This window comes from Crocodylus porosus, unplaced genomic scaffold (genome assembly GCF_001723895.1).
Source record: "Crocodylus porosus isolate Cpor-Errol unplaced genomic scaffold, CroPor_comp1, whole genome shotgun sequence".
Lineage (NCBI taxonomy): Eukaryota > Metazoa > Chordata > Crocodylia > Crocodylidae > Crocodylus > Crocodylus porosus.
Window position 1 is genome coordinate 34,726,521 of NW_017728907.1, and position 22,075 is coordinate 34,748,595.

Here is a 22,075-nt window from a genome sequence, read left to right on the forward strand (position 1 = left end):
GATTGACAGCTCCGCAGGTCACGCAGGGGGCAAGGACTGGGTGAGCCTTGGAAATTTCCACTCACAGCTTCAAACCGCGCATGTCAGTTTAACCTCTTCTGTACTGGCAGCACATACTCAAAAATTTCCATGACACAACTGTAACCATTATATCACAAGTACAAAGTGATGAAACTGCATCTTAAATTCATTCCCAAAATGGTCTCAGAATTCTGAATCAATCAGTCAAAAATCTTCCTGAAACCATGCTCCTCATTGAGAAAAAAGATGTGATAGACTTTAGACATCTTCAAAGCTCTACTTTACTACTTAGCCCAAATAAAGCACTTCAGATACCCTTCTGATATTTTTGTGGCTTATTCAGTGTACTGAGAAGTCAAACATTCTCATTCCAAAGACTTAAATGGGTGTGATCCACCAGTTGTCAGCTGACTAGCAAGCCCTACTTGTACCTTGCAATTAAAACAAGATTGGGCAAAATATTGCCTACGAACCAGATTTGGGCCATGGAGGGACTTTGTCTGGCCTATGGTAGGTCCCGTTTGGCCCAGGCACCATCCAACCCATGGTGCATCCCACCGCCGTGGGTGCACAGCAGGGTTTGGGCAGCTCTGCAGCTGGACTCCAGCCTCGGTTCCATGAGGACTGGTGGGGACCCAAGTGCACAGCCATGGCACTGGTCCTCCCTGTACCTACCCTGTACCTGCCCCAACTGAAGCAAACCAACCAGGACCTGTGTGCACAGCCCCAACTCTGGCCCAATCCATGCCTGCTCTAAACGCACCTGCCCAAGATGGGTGGTGGTAGCAAGGCAGAAGCTGCTGCTGGCTGCTAGGGAAAAGCGGCTGCCTCCCCCTTGCCACTGCCGGGCCCTTCTTGCTGCAGCTGCTTGGATCCTGCTCCTGGGCTGCCCTGCAGCTCCTCTGCCACCACTACCAGCACTACCTTTGGGCTGCCCAGCAGGGCAGTGGTGGCAGTGGAGGGGAGCCACAGAGCAGCCTGGATGCGGGCTCTGGGCAGTTGCAGCACAAATGGCCTGGCAGCTGCAAGGAGGAGGTGGCCATTTTTCCCCCATGCCTAGCAGCAGTTTCTGACTGGTTGTCAGTGCTGCTCATCGGGGGTAGGCCAGGGTCAGGGCTGCATGTCTGCGTCCAGCTGGTCCACTTCGGCTGGGGCAGGCCCGGGTCCAGAGCAGGTATGGGTGGATTGGGGCTGGGGCTGGGGCTGGGGTTGTGCATGCAGGTCCCCACCACTCCACGTGAGACTGAGGCCTTACACAGCAGGGCTCTGTGCTCAACTGCTGCCATGCACTGGTGGTGGTGAGGAGTCACAGGGTGCAGGTGCTCCAGGCTGTTGCCAGGATGGTGGGGAGAAAAGGGTACTGACCGGCCCACAACAGCTCCCCAAAACTACCTATGTGGCCCATGGGCCCAAATAATTGCCTGCCCCTGGTTTAAAGCATAAGTAACATCCTGCTTCAGCAATGTCTTTGCAGCTTGCAAGGCAGCCAGAAGAAGTAACCAGCTGATATGATAGGTGTCATGAACTGAGTGTGGCAATCCACATATTCCAGTTTAGAAGGGAAGTGTCTGTTTGATCAATGATGGTTCCTCAATTTTACTGTATTGGGAGTGGATGCTGATAGGAATTCCTTTATAGTGGAGTCCTCCCTGACATGCTCAAAGAATAAAATGGTTACCCTACCCTACAGTAACTCTGGTTCTTGGAAGTGGATCTGCCCTCGATGCCCTAATTCAGGAGCATGTGCAGTTTCAGGGTACGTGTGCATTTTTGTTGGAAGCTGTTAGGTCTTATGCATATGAGGTGTATATACACCTATGATATGATTTGCAGTAACCACAGTATCTCCGAGAACTTCAGTTACTGTAATATAAGTAAAACAGCTTCTTTTGTTTCTTCAGTTCATTTCAGTATCCTGAAAGTTTGGATAAATAAGAGTCAAAAGAAGTTGTAAATTCTACTTTAAGTGAGTTCTTACATAAAGCTGTCATTTCTGAACTGTTGGCTGATGGTTACTATCTTGATGAAAACAAATATAATTTATGATACAGCCATACAGAAGTTTTAGTCTAAAATTAACAAAATACTACAATTCTGTATTTTTATCAGTGTATTTGGTTGTAAGCACAAGTCTTAATAGGTTGTGGAAAGATTTTGATCTTAATTATACCTGTCCGATTTAAAACTGAATTTGGCTTTTTTAATTACAAAATGGGCATGTCTACATGTGTTCCTTTGGTGCCATTGTTACTGTGCCATTATTTAGTACTTTCAAAAGGAAGTACTAAATGATGGCACAGTAACAGGCAGCACTGCGCGCTGCACATCATGCAGTTATTTTTAGTTGCTATGCCATCATAGCAATGCACTATAATGAGGGAGCATGTTGCTATGGTGATGTAGCTGCAGTGTCACAGTTTGTGACTGCTGATGCTATGGCATCATAGCGTGTTGCTACGGCGACATAATGTCACATGTAGATGCTCCCAAAATGTATTTTAAAATGTTAATACTTTTGAAATGGCAAGAAGAATTTAATCAGTTCACTATTATCTACATTGTTAGAGCACAGCATAGTTAATGGCAGAGCTATCATTTTCAAGCATTGTTTTAACATACTTTCTTGTTCTTTAAAGATTGCAGAATGGCTGACAGATGGTAAGAAGCCTGCTGTATGTTTGAAAATAGATGAGAATCACCGACCAGTGAAGCTTCGCAAAGTTGTTCTTGGATTTCCCTGCAGTGGCAACCAAACAGAATTTAAATTTGACTTAACTCTTAACTACAAAATAGCAAGTGTTATACAGACATACTCTGAACAAAAACCAGCACTTGTGGTATGTTTTTCTCTTACTGGTTTTAAAAGTGTTTGTTTCACAGTACAATTAATTCAGAAAGTATTCCCTTATTTATAGTTTTGTGCCACAAGGAAAGGAGTACAGCAAGCTGCTTCTGTTTTTGCAAAAGATGCTAAATTCATAATGACTACAGAACAGAAACAAAGGTATTTTAAATATTTGTTTTAAGTTAGTAATAGGTGTCTGATATTCTAGCCAATCTTATTACTTATGAAATGAAAGTTGAGGGGATTAGTACAGTTATTGGTAAAAAGTTGTTTGTCATAAAATAATTATCACAAAAAGGATTCTTGAAAAATCTTACTAGGGTCTATGGACTATGGCTATAGAGACCTTTACTAGGACAGTTGATTCTTTCAGTAGTGGAGATAATCCACCTGCAGGAAATCCAACCTTTGCTTGTTTCTTCTAAATAAAGGAAATTATTCTGCAGTAATATATTTTGGGTGTCTTTCATTAACGTTAAATTCATTAAATTTTTTCAGTGCAAAATTTGCACATGTGATAGTCCTATGTCATATGTGGTCCTGTTGGACTGTTCACACCAAGTTGCATTAAACACATACTTAAATTTTGCAGGATCAAGTATTTTAGTAAACACTGCTGAGATTTTTGTTTATGATTACTTACTTCATCAGGGAATTATATCAAAGTATTCTCTCTGCCAGGGGTAGGCATCCCCTGGCATGAATGCCGAAGTCTGGCATGTGAAGGCATTTTGCTTGGCACTCACACTTCAGGAAGGGACCAGGGCTGGGCTGCCACAACAAAGATTGGGCCCCTCGCAGCTCCCCTTTCATCTGTCCCTGGCACTCCAACAAGTTAAAGGCAGGGTTGCAGATATTTTTGTCACCCTGCCCATAAACATTTCCCACTCCTATTCTACGCTACTATTGGGGATACATTTTCAATTTAATATATAATTTGTTTTTACCAATAAGAACATTCTTTTGTCTAACTGAATCCAAAATGTTTTCATTAAGGTTCAGTTCAGGACATCATATCTAGATATAGGTGTTTAATTCCCATTTACATCAATGAAACCTAAGTACATGATTAACTGTTTTCCTGAACTGGGATGGACATATGCACATACTTATATGCTTTATTGAACCAGGGCCTTTGTGTTTACTTCAGTATTAACATTAAAGTTTATAAGCCATTCTTAAATCGTTCTAAAACAACTCTTGAGTTAATCCATAATTTTAGGTATTAATAATTAAATGCATTTCTGTCTTCTACATTTCAAATATTATACCAAACAGTTGTAGTCCTCATTTCTTCTTCTAGACCACTCTTCATTAATAAGAAACAGACAAAACTCTAATTGAAGTAAGAGTTCTTTGAAGGCATGAATAGGACTTGGAGAAGTACAAGATAATGTCCATAGATACTTTCTTCTATTGGTTCAAATTTTCCACATCCTTTTTATGTGATAAAAATATTAAGATTTACAAACAGGCTTTTTTTTCTTAAAGAGGATATTGTTTATATTGTGCAAAAATAGATTCAAATCTACAATACTTATTCAAAACCAGATGCTCCTCTTCACTTTCAGTAATAGTGGAGAAAAACTTTCACAAATGAATGGGGGAGCAATGGGAGTTCTGAAGTTCTATTCCTGAACTTCTGGACACTTCTTTGTAGAGGTGCTGTAAGGATTTGGGAGTATTGTTGAGGAGGTAGTCTGATATGATGGAGCTGGTGAGCAGTTACATACTGAATTGAAGTTTTACTGACTTAATGCACAGAAGTCCAGAGCATGTCAGTGGTGCCTTAATAAAATATATTTTTATCATTACATATTATTTATAAATGAGGAAGTCTGATATGTAAATTGTGTGATTTAAAAAATACTAATAATTTTTATCTCTCCCTTGTACAGATTACAGAGGTCTGCAAATTCAATAAAAGATTCCAAACTAAGAGGTAAATTGTCATTTTACCATTTTAAGTCACAGGACTTAACATTTGCTTGAGTAAATTTGTGAAGATAATTCATAGTATTTCATTTTCAGATCTCTTAATATATGGTGTGGCTTATCATCATGCTGGTATGGAGTTATCTGATAGAAAAATAATTGAAGGAGCATTTACTGTGGGAGACTTGCCTGTACTTTGTAAGTAAATTTAAACTCTGAAAGTCAAAATATTGTTCCTATGTTTGTTTCTTTTCGTATAAGATGAGAAGATTTACATTTGATAAAAGTAAATATGATTCAAACATTAATATTTATTCTTAGGTTAGTCTGTGAAAACAAGCCTTTGTATGAACAATCCATTTGCTTTGATAAGTAATTAGCACAATTTGAATGCCGTCACGAGTTAATAGTAGTAAAACTCCCATGTACCTGCATGATTGGGCTTGTAATTTATGGTTGAATCCTGAATTTGCAATGCATCTATAACTATCATTAACTTCAGTTTTTGTTTTCCCTTCTAAAGAAATAAGTTCATAAGAGTAACCTACATATATGACAAAATACGATAATGATGTGCATGGTGCTTTACAGGCAAATAAAAAAAATAGTCGTTAAAGATATTGCTATTGCACAAAAAGAGGAACTCATGACTGTATTCAGACAGTGACTGGATTTGAATGAACAGCAATTACTGATTCAGTTTTGGTATCCAGGGAATGGTATACAAAGAATTTTATCTGTAAATAGCAGAAATATTTAAATACAAATGTGTTGGATGAATTCAGGTTTTAAAATAGTATTTGATAGGACTTGATATATTGATGATCAGATATAATGAAAAACTGTATATCGGGGTGCTGGGGCTGGACTGGGGCAGTGCTGGGCCCTGATTCATGTGCCAATCTTGCAAGGTATCTGGCCTGCGGACTGGCTCTGAATCCCTCATCTAGCCCACCAGGCTGAAAGTTTGAGCATCTCTAGTGTGTTTGTGTATAAATACATATAAAGACTATGGGCACATTTATGGGCACCAAGTACCTTAATTCCCATTGCCTTTATTAAAAGTTGGGCATTCTTGCCACCTCATAAGACTGAGCCATTTATTTACTGTGCTGTATACAGTTTTGCTAATATACAGAAATGTTGATACTGTTCATCATGAGATTAATCTTTAATCTGATACAGTTACTACTAGTACCTTAGCTATGGGAGTAAATTTACCTGCACACCTGGTTGTTATAAAATCCACAATGCATTATGTTGGAGGAATGTTTCAAGAATATAGCGAAACTGATATTCTGCAAATGATTGGGAGAGCAGGAAGACCACAAGTAAGTTAACTGTGTTTTGTATACATGTTTTCTAAAGATGAATTTGTAAAAACATATAGAGGAAGAGGTAAATGTACCCACAATTTTAGAGTAGCATTTGCTTCTTAAAGTTTTTTGTAATTTGTACCTGAATTATTTTTGAGTTTAAAGAAATATTCAGGAAAGGAGTCTGGCTTTCAGTAGATTGCTTAGTGAAGATCTCTCCCCAGTGTTTGTGGTAAAAAAATAATAAAGATGCTAACTTGCATAAGGAATAGGATAGTGGAGGATATTATAATGTCTTCATAGAAATTGGTGGTACAGTCTTGTGTGCAATAACTTCATGCAATAATGGCATTCCCATCTTAAGAAGAATGCTGAAGAGCTAGAAAAGGTTGAGAGGTGGGTCATAAATAATCCAGGACATGGAACAGTCAAGTAAAGAGAGATTGAAAATATTAGGTTTGCCCCTCTCAAATAGGAGAGAGGACACAAAAGAAGTTTATGGAATATTGAATGTTATAGAAACACAACCCCAGATTACTCCACATCTGTCTTCTGCAAAGGGTTCAGGAACTTCCTCTGAAGCACCTAGTTCTGGCCACTGTTGGAGACAGAAAAAATGACTAGATGGGGCTTGGCTTTGAACCAGTATAGGAATTCATATGCTATTCATTTTGTCCATTAGAAAAAAACTACACAAGCTTACTTCACTAAAAGTTCTGATTTAGTAAAGTAAACTTTGAGCAAGTGCTTAAGTTATATTGACCATACTGTATTGTATTGACCCTATTATTCTCTAATGTATGTATACATTATAATTAATAATTAGGATCATGAGCCAACTGCTAATAACTTTTTAATAAATCAAAGTGCAAATGAGTTTGTCAGGGCTTGCCTTTCAGTTATTAAAGAATTTGCATTTCTCAATAGATTAAATGCACATTTTATAAATTAATTTTAATTGTCTTAAGATGTGAGGGGTGTGCATGTGTGTATGGAACAGTCCATATGTAGGATTCCCAGCTAAATCTTAGAGAATGTATGTTTTTTTCAGTTTGACACAACCGCTACAGCTGTTATTATGACTCGCTTAAGTACAAGAGAGAAGTATGTACAGATGTTAAATGGTGCAGATACAATAGAGAGCAGGTAACCAAATAATTTGCCAGAAGGATGCTATGTGAAAAATAGAAATGTTACATAGACCCAGCAGCATATATTTGCTTGTCCTTTTTGGTTTGTTCAGAAGAAATTCATTTCAGTGAACATAAAAGATAGGCCCGTGGGGAAATCATACAGAGCTACACAAAGATGGAAATTTCAATTTTATATATTCAGCATCTCAGAGAACGCTAATAAATAAGAAAACCAACTATTTATCTAGCACTTTTTACAGCAATACAATCCCATTTTTGTGTTAATTATATTTTAAAAATAATTACACTTTTAATTGAAAAGAAACTGTTGCAACAAGAAAAAAGAGAAACATTTTACAAGTAGAGCTCTTCAACCTAGCAGTAAAGTGAAGACAGAGACTCACTGGGTGCTGGAGTTGCAGAGTTATCAGTTATCAAATTGTGCTTTGTCCTGTCTCTTGATGATGTGATCGAGGTAGAGTCAGAATAGCAGTTCTGATGATGACAGCCTAGAAGGAGAAGGCAGCTTAGATGACGCTGAAGCTGGGAATAAGATAAGTGCTGGGAAAGGGAAGACATGGTCTCGGTTCTGAAGCTTTAGCAGATCATGGAAGCTGAGGTTGATAAAGAGTTTAGATACCACAAGCGGCACTCTCGCTAATAAAGTTTGAGTGGATAGGGTAGTGATATGTGATATTCAATAAGACCCTATCCCTGCCTATTTATTTATGTATTCTAATTCACATAATCCATATAAATAATTAATTCATATAACTATTCATATACATTCTTATAAATAACTACTAAATTTGTGATCTATCTAATAAATAAAAACACCATATAAGAACAACTCCAAAATATTTATCAAGCATCCACTTATCTGTCCATTGCCTATTTAGCAGTCCAAGAAAAAAAGCTGGGCTTTATAGCACTCTTACAAGTTTAACATCAGTGCTGCTGCTCAGAAGTGGATCCAGGATTCTACAGATGTGGGAGCAGTGACCACTCCTGTAGGGGTGGCTATATCCCCCCCTGTTCCCTGCTTCCTCCCTTTCTCTCTGCATGAAGGCAGGCAGATTGTACCATGGGAGCAGCAGCAGGCACTTCTTTAAATCCCCAAAGCATGCAAGAATTTCCCCCCTTCCCCTTTTCCCTCCCTGTTCACAGGCATGTTCCCTCCCCATCTCCTGCCTTCTCTGATGTACCTACTGTCCTGGAGGTGAGGGGAGCTCCAGCTTGGCTGTGCAGGGACTGGGCTAGCCCATGGGACAGTGGCAGTGGGCGGAAGGGTCCCCCGCTTCCCCCAGCCTACTCCCAGGCTGATGGGAAACAGCCAGGAGAACCTGTCTGCCCACTGCTCCTGTCTTGGGCTGAACCCAGTCTCTGCACAGCCCAGCAGGAGCAGCTGTAGAGCTCCTCTCACCCCCAGGAAAGTAGGCACAGTGGGGGCAACAGATGGGGAAGAAGGAAGGAAAGGGGACATGCTTCTGAGCATGGGAGGGGAAGGGGATGGGAATTCTTACCTTCTCTGAGGACAATAGTCCCTGGCTGCTTCTACCAAGTGGTCAAAAAGGGGGGATGCAGCTGTGTCACTGTACCCCTTTAGATCTGCCCCTGTTGCTGCCTCTTAAAACAGATGTGTGAAGTGCTTCGTAAGGACTTGTTAATGTCAACTGCTTAATATTAGAGATGAGCGCTCAGAAATTCTTCTGGTATATAGTTTCTGCTAAAATCAACTGGTCAGTTTTGTTTGTAATAATTATGTTCTTATCTACCTAACCATTCTGCTTCTGTGTGTAGCAGTTTGTTCTGAAATGTATCCTTGTAGATATAGAGATACTCGGGAAAGTGCAAGTTTTGTCTTTTGGTAACCAGCAGTTTAAGACTGAATGAGTTCAGTCTAAATATATTTTCTATCCATTGGGATGCTTCTCATGCATTATGTGTAAAGTGACTTAGTTCTTCCTTAAAGTGGTCAAGTTAGTTGCAAATATGTGTTGAAAGACCAGAAACAATGAGAGAAAAGACAAAAACAAAACAAAAAAAATAGAACTAGGCTGTGCATTGAAGTTTTACACAAGAGAGTTCAGAAGACACTAGTTTATAGAACCCACTTGATATGAACATCTACAGAAAAAGAGATATATGGGAAAATTAGAAAATTCAGAACCGTGGCAGAAATTAAAAGCTAAAATTGAAAATCTAAATAAAATCTAATGCTGTCTCTTGAATGGCATTCAAAATATCAAGAATGTGATGTAATCTTTAAATATAGACAGTTTTGTATACTGTTATATTGAGCCACAACAGTCAAAACCACATCTCTCTCTCTCCTGCTGAATTGTTGAGATGTTATGTTCAAATACTGTGGGGGTTTTCATATTAAGTCCTTTAAAAAGATCAGCAATAAGTGGAATATTTCCTATAATACATTGTATAATTGTTCAAAAATAAATGTTGGTGGTTTTTATACCATTACTACATATTTAAATTCTATTTATAATTTGCTTATTTTATTTCTTACTAGTTTACATAAACATCTTGTTGAGCATTTAAATGCGGAAATAGTGCTACATACCATAACAAATGTGAATATAGCTTTGGAATGGATAAGATCAACTTTCCTATACATCAGAGCTTTGAAAAATGCAGTTCATTACGGTTTGTTGCTTTTAAATTGATTAGTCTAAGATAGTGGATTAGATTATGCTATGTTATTATGTTATGTCCAAGATAAAGTAGGTTATAGTAAACTGCATTCATTTTTAGGAGTAATAATTTTTTGCTTGTAAGAAATTATATTAAATTAATATTAATTTTCTGTTATACAATGTTATTTCAGTAGAGATTAAAAACAAGCTATTAAATATAATTTGGAACATTTTAAGGAAAAAATAATTCTGACCCTATTAACCTGATTATTAGGCCGTTCAACATAAAGTACTTTTTCATTAACTGATATCAAAAATTTCAGTTTTAGGATTACCCACTTCCCACTGTTGAGAAAGCACAGCCCATACTAAGTCAATAATATATTACTATCACTTTTCAGTGCTGGGTATCTACCTTTGAGGTAAAGGTAAATCAACTTTTATTTAATATTGAATACTTTTTCTAAAGGCTTTTAATATCCTTATTTTATAGAAGATAAAATAAGAATATTAACATTCATAAAGCTGCTTCATATCGAATAAAAACAGATCTATCTTTTCCTCCCAAAGGCAGGTTTTCTGTTATGGCACTGATCATAGAACCTTTTGACACCACCAGCATATACATTCTGGGTTGTTGAACCAAGTGGGAAGTCAGGGATTAATAGGTGCATGAAGGACCTAGAAAAGAAATTATAGATATAAGAGCATTCATTAGCTTTTAGTGTAATGCCTGACTTTTTTTTATTATGATTTTCTTCATTTTAAAAGTTTCAAGTTTTCAGTTTCACAATTCAATTAAAATATAAAATATTGTAGTGATCACAAACCCAAGGCAATTATTAGGTAAGGTTTGTATTGTAAAGGACAAAAGACTTTTGTACTATTATGATCCAATTAAACAAAGCTCACCAAATGTTTCATTTTTTTCCTTCCTGTTTTGGTAGGAAATGGAAACACCATTTAAGTGATGCTCTTAATTTGTTGGGAGTAGGGAGTAGAAAGAGGTTGTATGCTGTTGGAGACCTGCTAGGTAAACACTAATGGTAGGAAGCAGTGCTTATTTTTGTTTATAGTTGAATACTGTTGTTTCATGGGCTGTTTTACAAAGAAACAATAGTCCAGCAACAGTATTTAAGTATTTCCATTGTGTCATGAGGAGAAGAGTAACAATTTCATGAAGTTAATGAGAGCTTTGGTTACTTTTTGAAGAGTGGTAATATAACTCTAGACTGCAGCCTTCAGATTTAGTGTGTTGAGTAGCAAGTTACTTAGTATAAGGAGAGAAGTAGTGACAACTAGGTCAGAGTGACTGGGGCAGCTAGCATGAGTTTGGGGGCAAGGAACGTCAAGGGAGGGCAACTGGAAGTCACTGCTGCCCTGTGTGTTGGCTGATTCTTACTTCTGACCAAATTAGGGATTATAAATACCTTGTACTAGTATTGCGTGTTTTATTGTTAAAATAACATAAAGGGATAGAGAAACTGAAACTGAAACGAGCAGTTCCATGTTCTCGCTTTATGTACTTTGAAACAGCAAAGTCCTAAATTTTATCTAATGGAATGTCTGTGTTAGTAAAAACACTTGAATAAATGAATGCATCTTACAGTGCTTTATAATTTAGTGGTTTGTTAAATGAACTGATTTTCCTCACCCTGTTTAAATGGTCTATTGTAAAACAAGAAGTTGTGATTCCTGTTTTAACAGGTACTGAATTTGTCATTTCTTTTTCTAAATTGAGCAGATTTTACATGTTTTTCAGATGAACAGAAAACAAACAGGGTAACATGTCTAGGATAGTAATGTTGTTGTATAATCTAGGGCAGTGTTTACATTATTCATGCAAATGCATAGCAAACTATACTTATTATTTAAGTTGAAAAGATTTTGCTTTGATTCAGGGTATGTGTTACACTGTGTATCTTTTTGGTTATGCATTCTTTTGATTACTGTGGCCACAGACAAGTGTTCATTCTTGTGAAAATAGTTTCTCTGAAATTCTTATGGCTAGAAAAATAGCCCAGGAGCTGAAGCATACATACATTCGAGCCTCCTGCCTGGGGGCTGCTCCTTGGGCCACCACCACCATTAGGGAAGACCATTAACTAGCAGCCTGTCTTCTCCCCTACCTTGGAAGAGGGCAGGATGTCAACAGGCAGACTCTTGGCTTTTAAATCACTGTAATGTGCAGCCCAATTTGAGCCTCCAACACCTACCTGGCTGGCATGGGCAGCAATGGGAAGCCAAGTAGTTATTACTAGGGCACAGGCTTTCCCCAACCTGGGGTCCCTATGCCTCCAGCTTACCATAGGTGCCTGTGATGCCCAGCTGGCAATCCTCAGTCTGGGGAAGAAGGGGGGAACAGCAGACCGGACTGGGAGGAGAGTGGAGCAGTGTACAGGCATTCATTCTTTCAAGAGAAACCCTCTTGCAAGGGAGATCTTCCAGGGTTCAACCTAGTACAGTGGTGCTCTCAACATTTTGGCCCCACAGACTAAATGAATGGGACAGGGCTAGTCTGTGGGTTAGATCAGACCCTGCACAGCTGGATGAAGCCTGCAGGGAGTCCCACTCCCCCTGCACACCTGGATCAAGCCTGCAGGGAGCCTTGCAGGCCAGGTAACCCAATGCTGGGGGCTGGATCTGACTCATGGACTAGAGTTTAAGCATCCCTGACCTCCATCTTTCTCCTGGAGAAAGCATGTTTCCTGTGGAAGAAATGGAACGAGTGTTTGTATGCATCTAGTTTCTATTGGAAGAGTGACTATTTTCTCTGTAGAAACGTGTCTGCATGTGGCCTAAAATATTTTGCTAGGGAAAGTTTCCTTATACAAAGAGCTTGTGCAGTCTGTTCTAGGCTGCTTAATTTAATGTATTGTATTAAAAAATGTGTCATGTATCTTTGGTATTATGGTGCTAGTCACAAAAAAGGAAAATTTTCCTTTTCCTATATAAGCTCAAGAAACCTTGATGGCAGTAAAAATACTACAGCTTTGCTGTGCATGTCTTTTGCCCAAAACAGGGTACACTTCTGCAGATTCCAGTTATACCCCATTCCTACATGCCAGTGTTACTTAGAATTAAATGTAAGAATATGTAAATTTCAAATGCCATTTGTTTTTTCTTGAGGTTTTTCACCTGGATTAGACAGAGTTGGAATTGAAGCAAAGTTACAAGGTCAGTAATGTTTCACCTTTTTCAATGTAAAATTGTATTTCCTACCAGATTCTTCCACTAATTTCAGTGGCATTACTCACAGAATGAGATATTATTTATTATGAATCGGTTGGTTAAATCAAGTACTTTGTGACCTGTTATTTAAATAGCCTTATTACTTTCACTTACTTAGAATTCTTTAATTATAAGTACTATAAAGATATCCTTGTAATACAGAAAAACAAATACATACCTTCTGTTCAAGCATGTGCTTATATGTGTCAGCTTTTTATGTACATTAATCATAATAAAAAGTTGTACACAGACAGACTGTCTATACTACTTCTCCGTAAGACAGACCTTTGCATCAGTCCTTAACAACTTCCTGAGGAAGCTGAGAGAGGAATTTTGGACAAACAGTGACTGTAGCAGATCATGTTAAAGTGTTGTGGGTTCACTAATTCAAAGCAGTTGGCTGAATATGTTACTCCCCAAGTTGCTTATGTTTGTGGGTGTGATTTGGCTGTTCAAGCAGTTTGACTTGAGTATTCCCTTCTGTTAGGCCATGATACTTACCTGTGGAGCAAATATATATTCTTTAATATATACTCTGCTCCATTGCCTGATATTTGCGCTTATTTCTTGAATTATTCATGTTGTTTAGGTATGTCAAAATAAATCTTATACCCTTTGCAAAATCTGTATGAGTGGATATGATATACATATGCATGTCTCAAACATATTTGATATATCAGGTCTTCTGAGAATTATTTGCTATGGTACATTTATGCCAAACTTAAGTTTTATATTTACACATATATAATGCAGTTACATATGTTATGCATACAAAAAGATCACTTATATTCAGGATTTTGTATAGAACATGCTAAAAATTACCATAAGCATTTTAAAGAAGTTAATTTGTTAGGACTTTAACACAAGATAATTATTTTTTAGAGCCTTTAAATATTACCTCTCAGTTTATGGCAATCCCATAAAAATAGATTAAATAAAATAGGTTAAGTGTCAGTGTCTCTTATTTTTACAGTATAAAAACAAAACATACAATGTTTTATTTTATACTATTTCAATTTAAGATTTTTATTAATACAAAATAGGTCCTTGCTAAGATTTTTTATCTGGTAGTTCAATTTTATTGTTCTTATATACACTATAACTTACCTTCCTTGCATACATGAAGTATTTTGTAGTAATGTATACTACTAGTACTATCTTTATATATTTTGCATGCGATATGGATAATTTTTTGGTTGCTGTGGAAACTATACTTTTGAGTATCTTGACACATCTGCATTTAAAATCTCAACATTGTGTTAATGTCATTCTTGCATTTAATTTTCTTAGTTTTGAAAGAGAAAGTAACAATAAAACACTTTGATCATCATTCTCATTCAGATATCCAGTGCTAGTGTCTAAATCAGTTCATTGGAATGTGTAACTAATGAAATATATGCCGATGCATTTAGTATAGTGTGCAAATTTCCTTTTACACACTTACCAACACACAAAAATATTTGAATCTTGTGTAGTATGTATTTTTCAGGCCTGTAATTGAATGCTTAAATTGATATGCTAATTTTCTTGCTATAGTTTCTTTCATATTTGTTAGTATTTTTAAAGTTAAGACTTTTATGCTGAACTAGCTAACTGCCTGTCAGGAATGATGGGAAAGGGGGGAGGGGGCGGGTATGGAGCGCTGCCACCCACCACTCCGCACTGCTGCCATCCCCTTGGCCAGCACCCTGTGCCAACACTGCCTACTCTGACCGCTCCGTTGCTGCCTCCTGTCCAGAATATTCTTGGAGCACTCTGAATTGGTTGTTTCAGACAACCAGAGTACAAATAAAGTGTTATGGACCGACAGACATACAGACTAAGGCTTTGATAATGTTAGAATATTTATGCTAAGTCTTGAGCCTTCCTTAGTGATATGACAAGAAGTGTTTTCATTGAGTTCACCATTTAGGGTATCCATTTAGGATAGAGGCACTTAAATTTCTGGCCCTGTGGGTTGGATGAGTGGTGATGGGCTGGTACACAGGCCTGATCCAAGTCTTCATGTGCCAGCCAGGCCCAGCCCCTATGCACCAGCCCCATCTCTCACTGGTGTGTCCTATGGCCATGTCATCCAGCCCCCAGGGCCCTCCATTCATCCAGAAATTTGGCAGCAGGGGAGCAGCAATTAATGCAGCCGCTGCTTCAAAACCACCAAATTTCTGGATTTGTGGGGAGACCCACAGGACAGATGGCATGGCCTTGCAGGCTACATCTGGCTAATGGGCCAGAGGTTGATCACCACTGCTTTAGGAGATGAGCTGAGTTTAGAACATTTGCTTTGGTTGTACATAGTTGCAAGTTAAAGCATAAACTTTTGCTTGGTACATGGAAAAATATAGTAATTTTTTATGTATTAAATATGTATTTTTTAAACTGTGGACAGACTTGAGTTTGAAGAATGTGAATGATCTAGCTTCTCATGACTTGATCAAGATGGATGAAAAACTGAATTTCAGACCAACAGGTAACCTTTATTTTTTAAAGTAATTTTGACTAAGGGCTATTGAGTCAGTACTGAAAAATCTTTTTTTTTTTTTACCTTGTAAGGTTTTAAAAATATATATTACATGTTGCGGTTATCATAAGAAATTCTTATAGATGCAGCAGTTAGATAATGAGAAGAAAATCATATATTTGTACTCGGGAACACCTGTGTGTATCTCCGTTGAAAGTAGGACATATAGCTGAGGGCAGGATCTGGCTCAGATTCAGATGAGCTGAAGTTTATTGATCAAATGACAGAAGTTTTATTTTCCCCATGTGAAAACCTGTGTAAATCCTCTGCATTGATGTCACTGGAAATTTGGTTGCAGATCAAGAGAAAGTATATCTGTCACTAACACCCTACCATATCTAGAACATTTAAAAAATGCAGTTCTGTTGCATAAAAGAGGCAGGAACACTGTATCTCATTAAAAAAAACAAATGAACTAAAAAATCTAATATCTTTCTTCTACAGAAAATGGAAAACTAATGGCTTGGTACTATATTGCATTTGATACAGTGAAACAGTTTTCTACAATTAAAGGAACAGAGACTTTATCCGAACTGGTAATTTAATGTTTCTGTGAAAGTTTGTGTGTGTCCTGTTTAAAACAGAATTGAATATACGCTTCATTTGGTTTTCTAGTTACTCCAGCAAGTTCATTTTTTTTCTGATGTGTAAGTTTCATAAAATGTATCAAAATGAATCCCAATATTAGTTTTTGTATGTGTTATCCTTTGAGATCTTTCAATTCTTATTGTTTTCTTCCATCAATGTTGCATTATTTCATCTAATCTCTGGATGCAAGTTGCTGAATTAATTTTGATTCCTATAACATTACATTGCCCTGTCTTCTATTATTTTTACTAGTACGAAAAATTGTATGGAAATAAGATTTATTTTTAAGAAAACATCTACATCTACTTTATTTGTTTCTGATCTCTGTTATTAACCTCTCTTTATTATATTGCCATTGTTTGTTCTAAAGTTTATAAGGTCACAAAGGAGTTTCTGATTTCAAGTGAAGAATAAGCATGTACAAATCATTTGTGAAGTAAAGTTCCTGTTTTCACACAGCTATCTTCACTACTAAAATGAGGAAAGAAAGTAATGGAAATATGTGAGGCACACAACAAAAATTGTTACTATGTAAATTACATTTCATAAAGTGTCAACAGTTTGATAAATCTTAGATAAACCCAAATGGAATAACTATCTTTCAACAGTTAAAGCAATATTTTCACTTTGCAAGTCACTTAATGCCTGAGTATAAAAAACAAAAAAATGATGACTACAATCAACAAGAACTGTTTGATGATCTTTTAATTATAATAGTACAAGGGCAAATGGAAATAATTTAATAGTGTTAAAAGAAATTGGAAAAATAGTGGGGGGAAAGGAGAAAGTGATAATGAACTAATAAAAACAATTACAATTGTTTCAGGTCACAAAGATATCAAGCTGCACTGAATTTTCAGATATCAAGTTAAGAACAAGTGAAAAGAAAATACTGAATGCTTTGAATAAGGACAAGAACAGGATAACTATCAGGTCCCAAAACTAAGTGTATTAGTGTTAAAAAAGAAAGCATTTTTTTTACTATTCTTTGTTATTCATTTTAACTATTTTCATGTACAGGTTTCCAATGGAAGGGAAGATAAAAACAACAGAAATGAAAGTAAACTGGTAAAAATGTAATTGTGTTACATCTCATTGTCTTGAAAGTAAATGTTCTGATCCTGCAGGCATTTAAATCATCGGTAAAACTGTTAACTTCATATATGCAAGATCAGACCCTATATAAAAAAATATTATTGCTTTTATCTTTAACTGGACTTCATTTTTTCATTGGCATCATTGGCTGTTATTGTATTATTGTTTATTAAAATTAAATGTATACTAATAAATACATTTTTCTTGTTCAGTCTTATTCAGGCTCAGCTAGGATGCATTCCTATTCAAGACTTTACTTTGACGCAAGATATAGGCAAAATTTTCAGAACTGGCATAAGAGTTACTAAATGTATGGTAAAATGTATTTTGTTTTTTAGTATATTTAATAGTATATTGTATTATATTTTATTAACTTTTTTTTCTTTATAGGGTTGTCTGACTTTCTGGCATCACAGAGAAACAGCTTTTCTGCACTATTAAACTCCTTAATTTTAGCTAAGTGTTTCAGATGCAAACTATGGGAAAACTCACTGCATGTTTCCAAACAGCTGGAAAAAATTGGTAGGTCCCTAGAGTGTAAAAGGTGATACTAACTTCACTGTAAAATTTAGAATGTCTGTTTTGAGAACTAAGTAAGTCTTCCAGCTTTTCATTTGCTAAAATCATGGTTTCTTTGCAACAGTATAATGACAATTTGTTGACAATTAGCTGAATCTGTTCAGAATCAGTAAATTCTTATGGATTATTAACCAGTAGCTGCCTGGTAGCTTCAGGTATGTAGAAAAAACAGTCTTGAAATAAGAATCAAAATATGTGGCATCAATACCCAGTGAACATTACCCAGAAACTACTCCATGTAAGGTTCAGATACTGTAGTTTTAAAATAAAATTTTACCTAGCTCTACTCTTGGCAAAAACATAAGATTAGACCTTTAAAATACTGGTAACTTATGCAAAAAGAGACTTCAGTAAAAATCCAACTTTTACTGCTTTATTAATGACATAAAAAATCCTGTCCTATTAGCTTCTTGTTTTGCTCAGCAGTATAAATTTTTTTTTATTAGAAATCTATACATTTGGGCCACTTTCTTGGATAACATATTTATGATGGGTATCTGAGATAAGCTATTAGGTAGATAAAAACTTAAGCAATAACCTGCAGAGGAAATTCAGAACAAGTACTGCCATTTATTTAGCCTTTCTGACTGTATTTGTAGCTGATCTCTGGTTCTTTATGAGAGATAAGAAGTGCAACAGTGAATAGTGGCTTGTAGAAGTGTATCCCTTAACACCTCATCTGTTAAGTCCCTTGCATTCCCTAACTGCACAATATTTAATAAGCATTGTGCTGTAATTTAATATTTAAAATGTTTTAAAAATTTCTTAGATATCTTACATTGAATTCAATAAGCTTCAGTCAAATCCATGCATTTTCTATGTTTGATTTTGATCCCATTGCCTAGAATTGCAGTCCTTGGACTTCCATCACATGCAGATACAAACTTGAAGTGATCACAGATCTGATATTTTGACGTGTCAATCTAAAAAGTTGCTAAATTGTGCTGAGATGGTCAGCTCTCCCAAGGAAAAAGAAATAAATTTAAATTTGATTCTCACATATGGAAGAACATTTATATGGTGTGCTAGCTTTTTTGCTCTGATATGCTTCTGTCAGCTTCTATGCTTCTTTACCATTTAATTCATATCAGTGCAGAAGGTGGGGCAGAGTAGTCCCTTAGGGTGCCTAGAGATGTGCAGGATGCCTGCTCCTATGCACTGTAATTACAGTGCCTTGAAGCAGACTCAGTTACTTGAGTCTGCTGAAGCATACTAATTAGCGTGCTCCAGCAGCCTCAACGTCTCATGTATTCAGTGTCCCTGCACTTCAAAATGGTGTCCGGGGTGCTTTAACTAAAGCTTGTTGAAAGAGCTTTAGTTAAATTCCCCCACTGCCATTTTGAAACTGGGGACACTGAATACACAAGATGCTGCAAGCACTTCAATTAGAGCAGCTCCTGAGAGCTGGTCTAATTAAAGTGCTTCCCACTCCTGGAGCACACATAAAGATGCCCTGATAGACTAATTTGCTCAGGAAGACACCACTTTGCCCTGTCTTCTGCCTATGTCAGACTAATGCAGCTAACTACCTCTCTGTGTTCATATTACTGTTTATTTGTGTGCAAGAATGCAACTTGTGCTCTCTCCTTTTTTTTTAAGATAGGCATTCTTAGTAACTTTGGGTGTAGGTCTTGATGTTCAGTTTACTAAAAGGGCCCTTTACAATCCATTAGCAGTGTAAATGATAGTAACTTTGCAGTGTAACTTTACAGGAGCTTTTATTAAAATGAATATCTGTTCCACATTCTTTCCAGAAATTTCCCTCTAACTAAAGCAGTGCTTATTTACATACATTTCACCATACTCCCAGTGTCTCTGAAAATTCTTTTTTATTCAGGGGATATACATAGAAGTGCTTGTTTGCCTATCATTTTCTTATAGCTTCTGAAAGCTTTCTATGATATTTTCTTTTGAGCTGTTTCAGTCCTCTGGTCCTGTATTTTTAATAAGGGCTCACAGTGCTTTTCTCATGTTCATGTATATTTTTACTGGTTATTTGGGTCATCTAGCTGGGTGACATCAAGCAGAGGATATGCTCTTAACAGCATATCTGAAGTTACTAGGTGATGTCCTGGAAGGAACTACAAGGTCATATTATTTTTTTGTAATTCAGAAGTAACCATGCATTCTCCATGTCACACCTCTAAGTCCTTTCTTGTATATTGCATTCAGCAAGTAAAGGTCAGCTTCAGCTTTTCAGCTACAGCCCTACTAAAAATCGTGATACCTTGTATTGCCTCATAAAAGGCCAATATAGTTTGCTCTTTTAATTTGCTCTTGCATTTTTTCTGCTGCTCTCATAATTCTTTCAGCAGATACTACAGGACACCATCTATTTATGCCTCTAAAGCAGTATAGCTTTCAGGCTCCTTTGAAATATGTGAGGATGGTTTGATCTGTTTCAGTGGGTCAAGCAGTTGTTAAACTAGTGCTGGTGTCAGTACATCCTGAAGATTCTTGTACTCATGCTGTAGCAGCAAAGCTCATTCTGTAACTTTGTGAAGTTAGATGAGTTTAAGTTACATAGGTATGAATTTACTGATGCAGTTCAGTCTGATTTGCAGCCTCTGAATTGTCTTTTATTTCCATCTATATATGTTGCAGTTTGAATTTTAGAAACATTAAGCTGAATGGCCAGTTTCTCTCCTAAGGGGGTTATTTATTTATTTATTTTGATTGACATTTACCCTTGTTCATTTTGGCTAGGTGTACAAACAGTCAAAAAGCCCAAGGGTGAATCAATTCAGTTTTTGCAGGTTAGTCTAAGATGCACAGATTAAATTGAAACAGAAGTGAACAGACATTTACCTTTGCTTGCGGTGGCTCCATCCAGAAGTGAGGGGATACTAGAGCATGGCTCTCAGGCTGTGTTCTCTTCCTTTTTCTGCTGTCCTTGAGGCCTCTGGGATCTGTAGTCCAGAATTACAGCAGCAGGACTCTGCGGGGTTGCTTATCACATCCTTTTCCTGTTTCCAGGTGCCTCTGGGATTTGTAGTCCACAGTTGCAGCCAGCAGTAAGTTTGAGCAGAGGAAGGGATGTTTAGCCCCCGTCCGTGGCCCCAGACTCCAACCAGGGTTTGCCTAGCGGGGGTGGAGGAGTAATTCCCCTCTTCGCCCCCTCAGACTAAGCTGCATCCCCAGCAAGGCCCCCCCCCCACCAGTCAGCTAGCTCTTACTGCTTCAGCTAGGGACCAGAGGGGTGGGGCCAGCCCTGCTCTCTGTAGCAGACAGCCCAGACCAGGGTTGCAGACCATGCTGGCATGCCAGGGGATTGTGATTTAACTTGAACCAGGAAGGGGTCTGGGACAGAAGTTTCATAATCCGGTTTGACCCAAATCAGATAAGTCTAATACTATATTCAAACAGGTTTATCTTAAACCAGTTTCAGCCATTTTTAAACTGGTTTGTGTGCACTGAGCTTCTGTTCTGTTACAAATTTAAACCAGTTTCTGATCATTTAAACTGGTTTATGTGTAACTTCTGCCCCTAGCCTTTAAGGCTGTGTCTTGTCTTATCACTGACCAAAATTACCTCTGATGTTCAGTAGTGATGCTGCCTCTTGTTGTCATGCCAGATGTTGGATTTCTCTTCTTTTTTTCTAACAGGGAGGATGTTAAGCAGTCACTATCCAGAATTTATTTTCCTTCCCTATTTCTTCAGTTTCTCTTGACCAGAGAGAGAAAACTAAAAAAAAAGGGAGGAAAACTCATTCATTCAACTGTCTCTCCTTTAAAATTACTGTTTCCTTCCTTCACTGACAGAAAATCATCTTCCATTTCAACAGAGCAAGGCATTAGTGAAACAATTTTAGGCACTGGGACAAGTAGAGCTAAATAGGGAAAGGAACTCATTCAAGAGGGCAGGGGTCTTGCTGATGCAGCAGCAAAGCAATGTCATGGCTGATACAGTCTCCAGCGTTGGAAAAATCAACCTGCAAGAGAAGTTTTTCTGCTGGGAGGAGAAACTCTCCCCAGGTCAGACTCAGAAGATTCTCCATTTCTTCTACGGAAGAGCGATCTCTCTTTCTTGGACCCATGACAAGACCCTTTTCCTTGCTCAGTAAACATAGAAATCTCTGTGAAGTTTAGTATCTGCTGAAAAGGGTCCCCTGGATAGGGAATACGCATATTTTGCTAAGAAATTATTTTATTTAAATGCCATTC

At 37.4% G+C, this 22,075-nt stretch overlaps 1 protein-coding gene across 3 annotated transcripts in view; it reads left to right on the forward strand.

The window, feature by feature from the left end:
• Window positions 1-22,075, forward strand: part of HFM1 (HFM1, ATP dependent DNA helicase homolog) — a 61,695-nt gene that overhangs the window by 11,204 nt on the left and 28,416 nt on the right. For 2 of the 3 annotated variants that reach the window (XM_019531127.1, XM_019531130.1), the window contains exons 8-21: window positions 2,658-2,858; window positions 2,937-3,025; window positions 4,765-4,808; window positions 4,898-4,999; window positions 5,987-6,132; window positions 7,169-7,263; window positions 9,778-9,911; window positions 13,031-13,078; window positions 15,519-15,599; window positions 16,095-16,186; window positions 17,065-17,171; window positions 17,259-17,306; window positions 17,546-17,643; window positions 17,724-17,855. In XM_019531127.1, coding sequence (XP_019386672.1) covers window positions 2,658-2,858; window positions 2,937-3,025; window positions 4,765-4,808; window positions 4,898-4,999; window positions 5,987-6,132; window positions 7,169-7,263; window positions 9,778-9,911; window positions 13,031-13,078; window positions 15,519-15,599; window positions 16,095-16,186; window positions 17,065-17,171; window positions 17,259-17,306; window positions 17,546-17,643; window positions 17,724-17,855 — 1,417 coding nt within the window. The remainder of the gene's footprint in view (window positions 1-2,657; window positions 2,859-2,936; window positions 3,026-4,764; window positions 4,809-4,897; window positions 5,000-5,986; window positions 6,133-7,168; window positions 7,264-9,777; window positions 9,912-13,030; window positions 13,079-15,518; window positions 15,600-16,094; window positions 16,187-17,064; window positions 17,172-17,258; window positions 17,307-17,545; window positions 17,644-17,723; window positions 17,856-22,075) is intronic. The other variant, XM_019531129.1, reaches the window with a different exon arrangement.